The sequence below is a fragment of the Carettochelys insculpta genome, chromosome 1 (genome assembly GCF_033958435.1).
Source record: "Carettochelys insculpta isolate YL-2023 chromosome 1, ASM3395843v1, whole genome shotgun sequence".
Classification (NCBI taxonomy): Eukaryota; Metazoa; Chordata; order Testudines; family Carettochelyidae; genus Carettochelys; species Carettochelys insculpta.
In genome coordinates, this window is record NC_134137.1 from 196,057,194 (window position 1) to 196,070,791 (window position 13,598).

General features: G+C 41.2%; 1 protein-coding gene across 1 annotated transcript in view; it reads right to left on the minus strand.

Moving 5' to 3' along the window:
- The window catches only part of ROBO1 (roundabout guidance receptor 1), a 1,118,017-nt gene that overhangs the window by 40,686 nt on the left and 1,063,733 nt on the right, over positions 1-13,598 (minus strand). Inside the window, exons 24-27 of the mRNA XM_074997703.1 lie at positions 12,915-13,022; positions 9,971-10,115; positions 7,685-7,936; positions 3,303-3,712 (exon numbers count right to left, since the gene is read on the minus strand). Of these exons, the coding sequence (XP_074853804.1) occupies positions 3,303-3,712; positions 7,685-7,936; positions 9,971-10,115; positions 12,915-13,022 (915 nt within the window). The remainder of the gene's footprint in view (positions 1-3,302; positions 3,713-7,684; positions 7,937-9,970; positions 10,116-12,914; positions 13,023-13,598) is intronic.

Below are 13,598 nucleotides of genomic sequence, written 5' to 3' on the forward strand. Positions count from 1 at the left end.
ACAGTGTTTCTGCTCAAATATGAAATATGTATTACATATCTAGTTTTGGCCAGCAGAAAAGTACGTGTAGTTTCTTTGCAATCTAAGAGCAGTTTCTGAAATGACAGGATACAAATTATGACACCAAACCAAGTGCAGTTCATCTCAATTATGCTGTAAACTATGAGATAATTTCAAATCCATTAATATCTATTTTATAAATTTATAAATTCGAATTTGACTATGCTCACCTCCCCACGTACTCCTCACAAAGTTGGCTTATTGCTGCTACGCTCAATCAGCAAACCCACTGTTGCAGCCCTCCACCCACTCTTTCCTTTGTGAAGGGGTCCAAAGTTATAAGACAGACAATAGAAAAGGCTAGGAAAAAAGATTTTTGGCTCCCTCTTCACTACAAAGACATTGGCTGTGCCCACACTTACCTGGAAGGGTTACAGCTGCTACACAATGTTTGGTATGCTAATTGCATACCAAAAATCAGCTTTGCAGCCATCATCTTACATGCCTGTCTTCATGGCTGAAGGTCGACAGGAGTGCTCCTCCCATCGACCTGCCTTAATACCATGACACTCAAAAGAAGTTCTGAGGTCGACATTTACCCTGAAATGTGTCATTTCGTGCTTGCAAAAAGGCACCCTGGAAGATTGAACATAAGCGTTCAGTCTTCCGCAGTGACTACAGAGGCAGCCATTGCCAACAGGTGGACAGGGCTTGCCAAATTTCATTGCCATTGTGGTGTGGTTTGGTATTTGGGAGGTTGAATGGCCAGTTGACATGGTCCCTGAACATCTTTTATGGTGGTGGGATGCAGGGTCCATGGCTCAAGGGCCACTTGAATTGTTTCCTTCGGGTGGCAGCCAGGCCCTGCAATTCATAGCCACAGGGGGGAGACTATCCCCCAGCAATAGCTATCCCTCTGGATCCTTGCTGTGGTGGTGGGGCAGGTAAGGTAGTCCCCCTGGGCGGCTGCAAGTCCCCGCAATTTGTAGCCACTGGGAGAGACTTCTACCTGTTGGCAGCTTGCCCCCCAAGGCCTTGTTGTGGTGGGGGTTGGGGGAGGATTTTGAGTGGGGGGCCAGTTGAGGTAGTCCCCCATGGCAGCTACAAGCCCATGCAATTTGTAGCCACCGGGGAGAAAATTCCCTCCCAGTGACCCCAATGCCCTGAAAATATTTTTGATGGGGGTCCAGCTAAAGCAGTCCCCACAGGTGTCTGCAAGGCCCTGAAAGTCTTGGCCACCCAGTGAGACTTCCCCCGACAGCTGCAAGCCCCTAGAAAATTTAGCCATGGGAGGGACTTCCCCATGGTGGCTGCAAGCCCCCAGAAATCTTTGCTGCCATGGGAGCCCTCACCACACGCAAGCCAGGACATGGTGCTGCCTAGCTCCATGGTCAGTACCGAACAGTAGACACATCCTTTCATTGGGTCAGGGGCTAGCCATGTGATGTGGCTGAGCAGGGGAAAGACCCTGACTGTGTGGTGTCTGTGGGGGAAAGAGTGGGGGCCAGCACGAATGTAAACCCCTGAGAGCTCTCTCAGCCTCTCATACAAGCATGATCCCCACAACAGCCTTGCTGCCACATGGTGTGGCGAGGCAGTGGCTGGCACCAACCATAGCAGAAAAAAATACCAAGTGCTCAGCTAGGAGAAGTAGAGACAGAACCACAAACTGTGTGTTAGGGCTATTTGCAATGGATAGATGTGCTCTCAGTGCTAATAACAAAGAAAGAAAGATGTTTCCAAGGCTCTTGTACAAACATGACCCGACAGCCTCAGGCTTCCTGGTCCCTAACTGAAATTCATGGTCTTCCTGTTATCTAACTCCTACACACCTGGAGAGCAGCGGTCCGAGCGGAGCACTGAGGCACATAGTGGGGTACCTATGGGACACCGTATTTACGGTGAAGACAGTCGTTGTAATATTGAGCTAACTGTCTTAAATTCAAATTTATCTCAGAATGTAGACGTAAGCAGCGACAAATAATGGCCAATAAGATTACAATGAAATAGTATATGGCAAAAAAAATATCATTACTTGTATAGTATAGTAATGTATAGTAGTGCCTCAATTTACATGAGGGCTGCACTCCCTCATGTAACTTGAATTTTGTGGAAGTCAGATGGAGGCTTTGACCCTGGAGGAACACAAGTTCTGCAGCTGGGGAAGCAGCAGGAGCACCTGAAGTTCCTTTTGAAAGGTAAGTCCTGGGGCAGCGGGGGCGGGGTCATTGGGGAGGGTTAAACCTGGTGGTGGGCGGGGGCTGTGGGAGGAAAGTTGGGGGATTAAGTCTGGCATAGGTTAGGGCTGCAGGGGGGGCGGGGGTGGAGTTCAGCCAGGGCTGTGGGGGAAGGCGTTAAACCAGGGTGCAGGGTGTTGTGCTAGAGGCACATGTGGAGGTGGTATGCCGCAACTGTGCTCGGGCGGTGACTGGGGCCCCGAGGGGTATGAGCAGGATTAGCGCACGGAGGTGGTGAGCCAGAGACATGCTTGGGTGGTGAGCTGGTGGGGTGTTTGAACCGGGGCCGGGGGAGCGTTCGAGTTGGACCCATGTGTGAGGGGTGGTGAGCTGGAGCCAGAGCCAGGCGCAGGGGTAGGAGGTGACTGGAGCCATGAGTGGGGCTGTGGGGGCAGGGTTTGAACTGGGGCTGTGTGGGGTGGGAGGGGGTGTTGAACCAGGGCGGGGAAGGTGGGATTTTGAGTTGCTCTTAACTCATGTTAATGCAAGTTAAGCACAACTCAAAATTGCGCATTTTGAGGATTTACTGTATAGCCCTTTGGTTCTCACTGCTATTTCACGTACTCCGGCTCCAAAATGGTGGAGGCATAAAGGCATTACCAACAGAACAACCATCGTTTCAGCTGCATTTGAATTTTAAATTAGCATTTTCCCCCGTGATTTGGCACACAGGCTTCAGTTTTACAACCACATCACTGACAAATGATTTTATGTAAAACAATGTTTAGCAGCAATTAAGTTTATACTGCGAATTGGACTGTTTCACTTAAAGTCCTTCCCCACCCCCACAACCTGGAGATCTTCAGCAGAGTTAACTGTCTCCCATTTTACTTCAGTAAATAATACATTACCTGCTGGAAAAGCTGTAGCTTAGGAGATAATTATGTAGGTATGCAAGGCAATTTTCTGAATGTGCTGAATTTGTACCAATTGGGACAGCAGAGTGTGTGATTCATTGCTAAGATATTTAAGATATTCAGGGACAATCTTTGTCTAAAACACATGGCATGGTGGCAGTATTTTTTTCAATCCCCAACCAAACACACCATGCCTTTTTAAACTCACCTCCTGCAGCATCTTGCATTTGACGTCTTGCTACTTTAAGACCAGCATATTCTGCTGCTGCTGCAACAGCCTGTGCAAAATCTGCATCAGTAAAAAATGAGCCATCAGAAGAGCTAACACTGGATCGTCCACTTGAGATGTTGTCTTCTTCTGAGGCCGAGCCCCAGCCATTAATCATGGACCCTGTTACAGAACTTTCCAAATCCCCAACGCTTGAGGCAGGTGTTTGCTCAAGGCCACGCAAAAGTAGCCTTCTGTTCTGCATCTTGGCAACTTCTATGTCTGCCTCATCCTCTTCCTCTTCTGGTGCATCAGTATCCATATCTGAGACGAGGGGTCCTGAAATGTAACCATAGGTGTGTGGTGGAGAGATAGGTCTTGGAGGGGGTGGAGGGCTCACAGGTTGACGTCTGCATGTAAACACAGTGTTAGAATTATTTAAGTTGCACAAAATAAACCAAAACAGACCAAAACAAAATATCCTGGAAGAAGTAACAGATTATTTCTCCTATTTGCCAACCAATTGGATCTGTCATTTTAAATTCTCTGGATTTAGATTTGAAAGTAGCAGGGTTTTACTTTTTTTGCTGCAATCAGAGATGACTCACTGAACCACACAACCAGAAATCAATCAGAAAAAAGTAATTGTCTGTCTCTTAAGGTATCTTTCACTCCCAGTCTAATTGAAATGTGCTCACTTACGTACAAATCTCCTTGTGTTTCATAATTTAGCTCATTTGCAGTTAGGAAAGGAGAAGTGACAGTTTAGGGCACAGCTTAAAAGTTAGATTAAGAACTGCACACCTGAGAACATGAGCAAAAAGTGTGACTGAATATTGCTTTTGAAGTTTGCTACTACTATGGACAATAGGCATCAACACGCAAGATTGTTCCATAAACATTATCCTTCCTGGATTTTTTTCTCTACTCATTCCATACACGGGTTTGAAACTGCTCTGGGAACACTTATTAAAGAGGGAATTATTCTCTAATATTCATATCTAACTTTTGGGATCAACCAAATATATTTATATTGCATGTGTTCTTAAATGATCAGGAATGGACCTTCTAGATTTAAAAGTTCAAGGACTATCTGGGAGTTGCACACTTCCTACCCATCTCCTCAGGCAGGCCTTAGTGTTGCCTGGAGCACGTTGTGCAGAGCTCTGGAGGTGATTTAAAGGTTCCGGGGCTCCCGGGAGCCCTGGGTCCTTTCAAATCGCTGGGCCTTCGGCCAACTGTCCCTTGGTCCCACAACAGTTTTGGCAAGCCTGCATCTGAGTTCAGAGCAAAATGCAAGAAATCCTTGAATTGAATAATCTACTGTTTCCTTAATGAGTACGGTAAACACACTCTGCTTGTTGCCTTCGCTATGGAAGGCAGAAAAAGTGGTGACAGGTAGAGATATTTTAATTAAATATTCATTCAATAGAAATGACAGAGGCCATAACTGAATGAAAAGAAGCTCTGTTCACCTTCATATAAAGCGCCATCTTGGCTCAATTACATTGCTTTAATGTGGCTTTCCAGCAGGTCGAGCCCTTGTAGTGTGTTTGTCTACCAGTCTTCGTGTTCTCTGAGTTTTGATACCAAGAGACAGGGAACTCCATACAAAACTTGGAGAGGGTTCTTGGAAAATCATCTTGCTGACTAAACCAGAAAGGTGGGATAACTGAGAATGCAGTATTTCTAGCCACATTTTTTCCAGTTTTCCTAGCACTGCACTAAATTAGAGAGACTTTGGCTTTAACATTCACAGTGTCTCCTATCTCATTGTGCCTGACCACTCTTCCAGAGCAGAGTTTCTATTTCAATCTGCTGTAACTCTGGCAAGCTGACCAGACAGACAACCTAGCTACACACTGTCATCTTAGCAGAGAGCAGTGTTCCAGCTGCCTGGTTACAGGGGCCTACAATATGCAGCATGGATGCAGAATCATCACAGGAATCATTAAGGACTGGAGATGAGTGAAGTGGGGAGAACAGGAGACAGATCTCTCTGTTAAATAACTTTTTCATTCTCCAAATGGCCTGGAGTTCAGAGACTCAAGTATCCCAGCCTGATAGATACAGCATTTCAGATACCAGTATTTTAGATATCTTCGCTACAAAGCTAAATCCTCAATTTATTTCTCTGCCAGTTTTTTTTTATTTGCAACAATGAATATTTCCAATTAATGAAGAAATACATACATAAGCATGTTACATCTGAAAGAAACATTTTTAATCGAAAAAAAGACAAGCAATCCCGTAGCATGTTAAAGACTAACAATTTTATTTATTAGGTAATGGGCTTTTTTTGGTTTGTTTGTTTTTCCAGGGGTAAGACCCAAGAAAACTCATTACCTAAAAAGCATAATTGTTAGTCTTTACGGTGCCACAGAACAGCTTGCTTTTTTATGAGGCTATAGACTAATATGGTAACCTCTCTGAGTCTGATCTTAATGAGAAAGAAATATACTTCTCCATGCACCTAATGTAAACTGCCTTCCAAAACGGATTTCAAGTGCTGAGCAAGCTACATACAGGTCCTCAACGTAACAGGGCATTGCAACACCAGCCAAGTGTAAGATACAGTCAGGCAGCTTTGCTGATCAAAGTCAGAGAACTTACCCCAGACAGTGGCTTTATATTAATAAAAGAAACTAACCCAACAGACAGATGAGACACAACACTGGAAAAGCTAAATATATACAACTTAGATAGCCCAACTGTGGTGTCTTTCTCATTGGCCCAGGTCACTAATAGCTTCACAAAGAATGGAAGAAATGGCATTTATCCCCTATTAATGTTTATCTAATCATCTTTAATAATAGCAAAAAGATATGTGGGATATTTCTTCCATCACTTTTGTAGCAAATCCTTATGTCCTTGCAGTTCAGTGTTGTGTCCTTATAGCTACCTCTCAATCGCAAGTTTCTTAAGTTTGGTGACACATCTGTTATGGCCACCTCCCACTCCTCATGCTGAGTGAAACGTTCCAGTAGCCAGTCTGTTGTCAGGTGGCTGGCCCCTCTTCTTTGCACACAGGCTGCTAGCTCACTCGCATGGCACTTACTCAAAACAGAGAACCTGGGGATTTGGGAAGCAATACCCAAAGGGGTATTGAGCTGGCACCCTCTCCTTCTCCACTGGGGCACATGGATGGGAAAGAAGGGATGACAAAGTCCTAATAAGGAAGAAAGAGGACTCGGGGATAGGACAGCGGGTAAAAGAGTAGAGAGGAATGAACAAAAACACTGAAGAAAAACAGGGAATAAAATTAAAGGCAGACTTGAAGCTGTTTTCAGAAAGCAAGGTCTGAAGTACCATGACTGGCTTTACAATAAAATGGACAAAGGAAAAAAACATTTAAAATGTTACTAGCCACTCTTTTCAGGGAAAACAAACCCATCAAATGCTACATTAAAAAAATCACATTCAGCAAAATGACTCTTCAGAAAAATATAGCTTTGAAATAAGTTCCGGAATAAGAATATGAAAAATTAAGACCTGCTAAACTGATTTTGGAACAATAAGCCTAGACATTGTGGAAAATAATGAGAAATTAAATAAAATGATTAAAATATTAAGCCTAATAGTTTATCATAAACTCAATATATGTAAGTTAATAGGGAAAAATTCTACAAAGAATATGTTCCTGGATACAAAATCTCTACTATCTCAATAGAGCAGCAAGCTAAACAATGGTCACATTTTGTCAGAATTCACTTTTTTTTTTTTAATAATAGAACAGAAGCTGCTGGGGTGCAGAGATGTGGTAGACTAAGAAAGGAAGTAAAAATTTGCCTGAAAAAAATATAGATCTTGCCAATGTCCATTTTTATTTATATATATATATATGTATATATTAAAAAAAGGAGGAAGAAGGGGACATTAAAGAAATTTCACAAGTAGTAATTTATGGCAGTATGAGATATGAAAGGAGGAAAGCTTATATATAGGTGATATAAATTATATATTTATATATTAACACACATTGGTGACAAGTTAATTGCACAGTTACTGTGAAATAATGCAAGCTATTTTATGGTAATAATGTAGTAAATCTATTGGAAACAGCAGAACTGTAATTATATGTAAACTATGGTAACTATACCACTTTAATATCCTGATGACTGTGCATTTAATTCATGTCAGCATTGTATGTACCTACCATAGAATGCCATACTGCATTTACTTCCATGTTATAATATTAAAGCAACTCAACTACCTACCTCTAAGAATGTAAATATACAAATCTCCCCAGTTTGCATATCAAATATAAGCAGAGTAAATATTTTGGTGAAATCCTGGTGCTTTGAAGTCAATGGAAGTTTTGTTACTGACTTCATTGGGGGTGGAAATTCATTTGCCATCTCTTCATATCTGCAATGACATACCTGCGGTCAGGCGGGTGTTGAATGTGGCCTATTTCTTCTTGACAATCCTGTAACATGGGCTGCAGTTCTTCTTGGGGTGAAGGTGTGAGGGTGGCAGTAGACTGATGGCTGTAGGAAACAGCTGCAGGAGAGGAAGCTGCTCCTCGAACTGGAGGAGTGGGACCTCTCTCATCATCATCTTCTTCCTCTAGTTCATCCTGCTGTAGATACATCCTTGCAGGCGGCACTGGGCATGGAATTTCTTGGTCATAACTAAGAAATATTTTTTTTTTAAAAATGAGGACTGTAGCTGACATTGCATTTTTATTGCATCAGACAAGTGCATCATAAACAAATACATATTCAGGCAAAAATCGCACTTATTTTATGTCCTCTTCTGATGAAGAGGCAGGGGAAAGATCCTGATCCCAGTGAATTCAAAGGAGTGGCCAGCATTTCATTTCACGATGATCTCATGAGACCTACAGGACTCTAAATTAGTGTCTAGTGTCTAACGTGGATATTAGGGCCAATCAAAGAACAGGAAAATAGTCTTAGGTGAATGTATTATTTACTGAATATTAATATGCATACAATTTATTTGACAAAAAGGAGTCAAGTTATACAGTGGTTTGGACAGTACTAAACATTAAATGGATAAATTATTTAACAAATTACTGCAATATTTGTAAAATAAAGTGTTAGACGAAAGATATTTCACCTGATTTATCAAATGCATATTTTATAAACATGAAGATCTGGTCCACAGTATTTACTACATATTATTTTAGCTCAAAGGGTCAGAGATTTTCAAATTGTAAAAACTGTGGAACTGCTTGCTTGCTGGGCCTTGTAATAAGAGACAGTGTTAAGAACAAGGCCATATCACTTCAAGAAAATAATAACTACTGAAATATTTGTATTTTATTTTCATTCTTTTAGATATATGTAGTATGTTTGATTAAATCCAAGGGATAAAATCCTTGCATCATTATTTCAATGGCAAACCACCCATTGATGTCATAAGGAACCAGGATTTCATCACAGATCAAGCTCTGTCAACAAATATAGAACTGGTCTAATTTAATCTAAGATTGTTGTGCTGTAGAATGTATTAAACAGGTTGGCTGTGTCTACACTGAACAGTTCTGTTGACAGAAGGGGCCCTCTGTCAACAGAACCCAGGGAGTGTCTACAAACACACAAAGCCTTCTGTCGACAAAGTCTCGAGAGAACTCTGCTTTTGACTTGACAGTGGACAGGGCACGTCATACGAATGGAGGAGTCAAGACTCCCTAAGCAACTCCTCTACGGTGAACTCTCCGAGGGCAAAAGGAATCAAGGTAGGACTTGCAAGACGTATAAAGACTGCGTGAAGGCCAACATTGCTCATGCAGGTTTAAAACCAGATCAGCTAGAGCAGCATGCAAAAGACCGAACAGGCTGGCATGTTCTCGTATGACAAGTGTACGACAACTCTGAAGAGCAGTGACGCGTACGCCTCATTGATGCTCTTCAGAGGAAGAAAGCAACAGCCGCACCAAGAGCCAGGACAATTCCCTTGCCCCACTGTGAATGCTCATGCTATTCAAAGCTTGGACTCCTCAGCCACATGCGAGTCCACAACTGATGAGCCTGTGCAAGCTCAAGATCTCATTGCCAGACACGACGGCCTACCTACAGTTATCCCTCAAATACTTCACACACAACACTTTTTATCGACAGAGTACTGTTGACAGGAGTGCAGTGTAGACACTTCTGTCGACAGAGAAGGCTTCGGTTGCCAGGCAATGCTGTTTGCAGATCTGCCATTCTGCTTTCTGTCACCAGAGGGCAGAACAGTCTGGCAGCTCTCTGTCGACAGACAAAGTTATGCGTAGCAGCAATCGGTTGACAGATGTTCTGTTGAGACTTCTCTGTCAACAGCAACTTCTGTTGACAGATGCTTCTAGTGTAGATGTAGCCATTGTGTATTATATTGCTAAATATGGCTCCTCATTGAGTACAATGCAAACATCCGTGGCCACTTAGCTCTCCCATGGATTTAAAAAAACAAAAATATGCTTAAATTCAAACAGCCCAGACTTTCCATTTCAGAACTGGAATTGCAGCTGATAAAATGCAGTTTGCAAGGCTATCGAAAGCTTTTTTGTGTGTTCTAATAATACAGTATGTAGCTCAGGAACATACAAAGTGGACTGAAGGTAAACTTCACTCCAATGTTAGCAGACCACAAATTAAATTAAAATCAATTAGCGGTATCTTGTGAGCAAAATGATAGAAGGATTATTTGTGCATTTTTCTTACCTTTCATCCACAGAAAGACTATAATCTTCACTGTTGCTGTGAGGAGGTGGGTGTGCTGGGGGTGGTGGAAGTAGATCTGCCCAATTCATGCCAGCCTGTTTGGGTACTTTAGGGGTACGGGTACCCTTTTTGTGTCCTTGACTCCCTAAGAGTAAACAATCATATTTTTATAATGCTTTGAATTATCTCCTTCCACCTAATTATTTTGCCATCTACCCACGAGGTGTGGAGAAAGGAATCAATGCTCATTCCAACTTTTATTAAAGCTACCTTGGACTTTTACCATTGACTTGACTGGATACAAGTTCTTGTCCTTCTCTGTATACATAATGGCATAATTGCAGTTTCACTGTAAAACCAATTATTTCAAATTTTACTGCAGTTAATTTTAACCAGAAAGTTTGACACGGCAAGAGGAAAACACAAAGGATTCAAACTTAATAAACAGTTAAAATGCAATAAAACCATAAATGATTTTTACAAGCGATATCATTAAAAATGATCTTCCCGTAGCTATTAATTACTTAATAGATTATGATCTAAAACAAATGAGCTGTAGACATATTTTCCAAAGTGCCTTTCTGTTATTTAATTGCTGGAACCTAAAATACAATAGAATACAGATATGATCTATTAAAGCTCCATTGTTGCATTAAGTCACTGAATATATGCAATTTGTTATGTCCACTGAAACGTTTTAGGCACAATGAAATTACTAATTTTAGTCTGAATGGCAAGTGCTGTTGAAAATAACTGCTGAAAGAATGAAAATAAGTACAAAAAGAACCCCTTATGAAGTATGGTGTGAATGTTTTCAGGCGCTGTTACTGAGAAAATACGGTTTACAGCAGAATGCTGTAGCTTTAACAATCCAGCATTATCAGCAATTCAGCTTTACTGTCCAGTTACTGAGGTGCTGAATTTTAATTAGAATCATATCCGTGATCAAACTTAACTCTATATTTTCTGGGTTGATTTCTATACTTTGTCATGTCTACCATTTTATTCTTTGAAAACAATTATTAGCTTCATTTGTTTTTTTAAGTGACAAATTTTGAATTTATTCTTCTTTACATTAACTGCCTTAGATAAGCAGAAGTAGAGTGTATTTCCCTTAATACCTAGCATAGTTTACACCCCTGTCCTCATAATTGGGAACGTTGAACTTATTGTGTAACTTTGCAATGGTTTCCAACACTGTGTTCCTAGGGACATGATCAGCTTATTACTGTTCCACAATGACAGCATCTTATTGTGTCAGCCAAGACCCTAATTACCTTAATGAGCCCATAATCTGCATTTTATTATTTATCCTTCCATGTGTATATTACATATATACACACACACACACACACACACACACACACACTGGGTTCAGCACAAATAACGTATTGCAATGGACACCTTCCTTCATTCCTCATTCCTGCGGGAGTCCTTGGTGTAGGGCCATGATTTGTCATTTCTAAGAATAACCACAATAAGTGTCAGCACAGTAAATATTATACCCCCTCATACTTAATTCATATGGGGTCATCGCTCCTGAAATGGCTTTCCATTTCAAGTCTGAATGGTATAGAAGTGGGATTGAGCTGACCCTACTGCTGTAGGCTTGAGCAAGCTGCCCACTCACATAAGGTTCTTTCTGTGGATTCTGGAGGATTACTGGACTTACTATTCTTACCCCAAATAACAGTTAAGAGTGCCAGACAACTGGCATGAAGACAGAAAATACAGGACCTCATTTACACTGCCAGAGTAGTTAGGATGGTTAGATTGCAGGGAAACCTTTTGAAAAGGGCTCTTGGAAATTCTGCATATGAAAGGAACTGTGAGAAATGAAATTCGTCTTTAATTTGCTATTGTGTAAATCTATGTTACCAGTAAGATTAGTTTTGATGAACAGTTCCTGAGTTGGTATAAATAAAAATAAAGGGTTTTTCCCAGTGCTTTCAACCAATTTGTATGGTATCAAAGTTAAAAATGCAAAATTTACTGAAGCTAGTTTAAGTAATAAATGTTCTTGTGTCTAGAGTAAGTGCAATATACAATAACAACATAGGTTTTCTTAAGTTGGTGCCTAGAGATGGGAAGGGAGTCTAGTACCTTCTAGAAAGAGTGATTTGCAGGATTACCTCTAGTTTTTTTGAAATTTCTGAGAAGAGCTTTGTACAAAATTTGCTAACGGGAGGCCAATGTATCAAAGAGTGGAAGGCCAAGTTAGAAAATCAAAAGTATACCACTGCATATGTCCTTCACAGTTCTAGATGGCATTCATCAGCTCGCTGACTATTTACCGTAAATAACGGAGGAGGTAACCACAGGTTGTGTCTACATTAGCAAGTTCTTTCAAAAAAACTGGGCCTTTTCTGAAAGAACCCACAGAGTGTCTACACACACAATGCACTCTTTGAACCTGACACTGAAAGAGCGCAGCACTTTTTCCAGTGGCCCTCTTCTTCTCCCCGATAAGGATGAGTGCCTTTTTCCAAAAGATTCTTTCATAAATAAGTGTGTGTACATGCTGCAGGCCCTCCCTCCTTTTTTTCTCCCAAAGGAGAAGTCCTCATGGTGCCAGATGTTTTGTTTCCTGGCCCATTCTTTTGAAAGTGTGCGGACGGTCTTTATTGAAAGAGCGGATAGACTTTTTATATGCTTTTTTGTGTGTGGATGTTCTCTTTTGAAATAAGTCTTTCTGGAAGAGATCTTGCAGAAGAATGTCTTTCAAAAAAGATCACTATAGTGTAGACATAACCAGAGACTACAGAAATTAATTCTGACTAACAGAGTTGCTGTTTTATTTCCTTCAGTGGAAGATGTGGATTCTCAGTAGTTCTGCAAATCAGGCCATTAATCCTGAATACAGATATATCTCCATGAAAGACAGTAACATTAAAAGAAGCATGTTTTATTTTAGCAGACTGTAGCTTGGTATAGATATACTCACCAGAAGTACTACTGCCCCGATCTGAACTATTATACGACCCTCCTGTATTCTGGTCATATGACTGGTTGTATGGTATAGTTGGAGCATTACTGTCACTTACTCTGCAATCTGTAGGTTTAATAATATGGTTAATATTCCCTTCACATAAGCTATTTCCTGTATACTACTGCCTCATGACACACAATAAGATGCACTGAACATGTTGAGGAGGAAGCATGGAGGATCTTAAATCTTCGTATGACTGTTTTGCTGTCATATTTTCCATTAATTATCGTTACCTTTAAAGTTCCAGTTTTTGGCCAACTCAATAGTGCCTAGGGATATAAAATCTCATTTACTTAGTTAACCAGTTAAATGTTAAGCTTAACCAGTTAACTGATTAAACAGAGAGAAGTGGGTGCAATGAGTGGGCTGGAGAGTCCCTGCCTTCAGAGGGTGGGAGACTGCTCTAGCCCCCACTGATTAAACGAAACCAGTAAACCTCATCTGGTTAAACATTAATATCCTTAGTAGCTCCACTAACAAAGTCATCCATGCTCATTAAAGATATGTCTACACTGCACCTGGACACCTGTGGCTGGCCTCTGCAAGCTGTCGTCAGCTTGAGGGGCTCACGCTGAAGGGCTCTTTAATTTCAGTGTACAGCTGGGTCTACACTAGAGAGTTTTGTCAACAGAAGGGGCA